The 1499-nt window shown below is 41.9% G+C and overlaps 1 protein-coding gene across 1 annotated transcript; it reads right to left on the minus strand.

Annotated features, from left to right (window-relative positions):
- Positions 1-786: 786 nt before the first annotated feature.
- Positions 787-1290, minus strand: LOC136467351 (uncharacterized). Its single transcript, XM_066466021.1, has one exon. It carries the CDS (start codon positions 1288-1290, stop codon positions 787-789), a length of 504 nt encoding a protein of 167 aa, XP_066322118.1.
- Positions 1291-1499: the final 209 nt, after the last annotated feature.

The raw sequence follows: 1499 nt of genomic DNA on the forward strand, positions 1-1499 counted from the left end.
TAACAAAATGTCTAGAAGTTGGGGACGATAGGCAATAGAACCACACTGGGCCAAAACCTTCTAAGGTCCAACATAGCTAGGGGCTAGCTTCCCACGGACACCGAATCGATATACACCTCTCATGGGAGATACCTTGAGATACACATGGTCACCAACTTCAAATTGCAAGGGCCTTCTTCTCTTGTTCGCATAAGTTTTCTGATGAACCTTCAATTGGCTCTGAATAATACTGACTTGTTCTCGAGCTTCTTTGATTAAATCAGGCCCAAAATATCCACAATCACCTACTTCAACCCAGTTAAATGGTGTTCTACATTTCCTTCCATACAGAGCTTCAAAGGGTGCCATACGAATGCTTTCCTGATAGCTATTGTTGTAAGAAAACTCAGCTAAGTTCAAGGATTCGTCCCACTTTTTAGGAAAAGAAATGACACAAGCCCTCAACATATCCTCAAGTACCTGATTGACTCTTTCTGTCTGACCATCAGCTTGTGAATGATAAGCTGAACTTCTGAGAAGACTAGTACCAAGATATTCCTAGAGTTGCTCCCAAAAGTGAGAGATAAAGACTGACCCTCTATCAGAGACGATGGTAAGAGGAACCCCATTTAGGGTCATAATCTAGTCAAAATACAACTTGGCATACTTCTTGGCTGAATATCTGGTATCCACTGGGAGAAAATGAGCGGACTTGGTAAGGCGATCCACAATGACCCAAATAGAGTTATAGCCCTTGGACGTGCGGGGTAACCCCACAATGAAATCCATGGAAATATCTTCCCATTTCTAAACATGGATAGGCAAGGGCTGTAAAAATCCCGATGTACGCATATGGTCTGCTTTAACTCTACCATAAGTATCGCACTCCGCGACATACTTGGTGATATCCTGCTTCATATTGGACCACCAATACAAGTGGTGCAAACCATGGTACATCTTATTACTTCCTGGACGGATGGACAACTTGGAATGATGAGCTTCATCCACAATCTTTCTTCTAAGCTCGTCACTTGATGAAACAACCAATCTGTTCTTGAACCTCACTACACCTTGATCATCAATACCAAAATGAGGACCATGCCCTTTGGAAATTAACTTCTTGATATGCGGGATTTCCAAAACATCATGCATTTGCTCTATAATAATTTGCTCAAGTAAATCCGAGACTAGAGCAATATGGGCTAGCACCTCAGCATGGTTGAGAGACAAGGATGCTTCTTCGATTTGATATGACTTCTGGCTCAGAGCATCAGCTACCACGTTAGCCTTTCCAGGATTAGCTCCAGCCATCTCTGTTGCCTCATGTTCAGCTCAAACTGAGTGAAAATATATTTGAGACTTTTATGATCCATAAAAATATGTACTTTATTTCCTAATAAATAATGTCTCCAGATTTTTAGAGCGTGCACCACAACAGCTAGCTCTAAATCATGGGTGGGATAATTCACCTTGTGCTTTTTTAGCTAGCATGAAGCATAAGCTATCACCCGCCCATCCTG

Source organism: Miscanthus floridulus, chromosome 1, assembly GCF_019320115.1.
Source record: "Miscanthus floridulus cultivar M001 chromosome 1, ASM1932011v1, whole genome shotgun sequence".
Lineage (NCBI taxonomy): Eukaryota > Viridiplantae > Streptophyta > Magnoliopsida > Poales > Poaceae > Miscanthus > Miscanthus floridulus.

What these genes read in the sequence shown, in the direction of transcription:
- LOC136467351 (XM_066466021.1), bottom strand. Translation starts at nt 1,290, where the DNA reads ATGGCTGGAGCTAATCCTGGAAAGGCTAACGTGGTAGCTGATGCTCTG.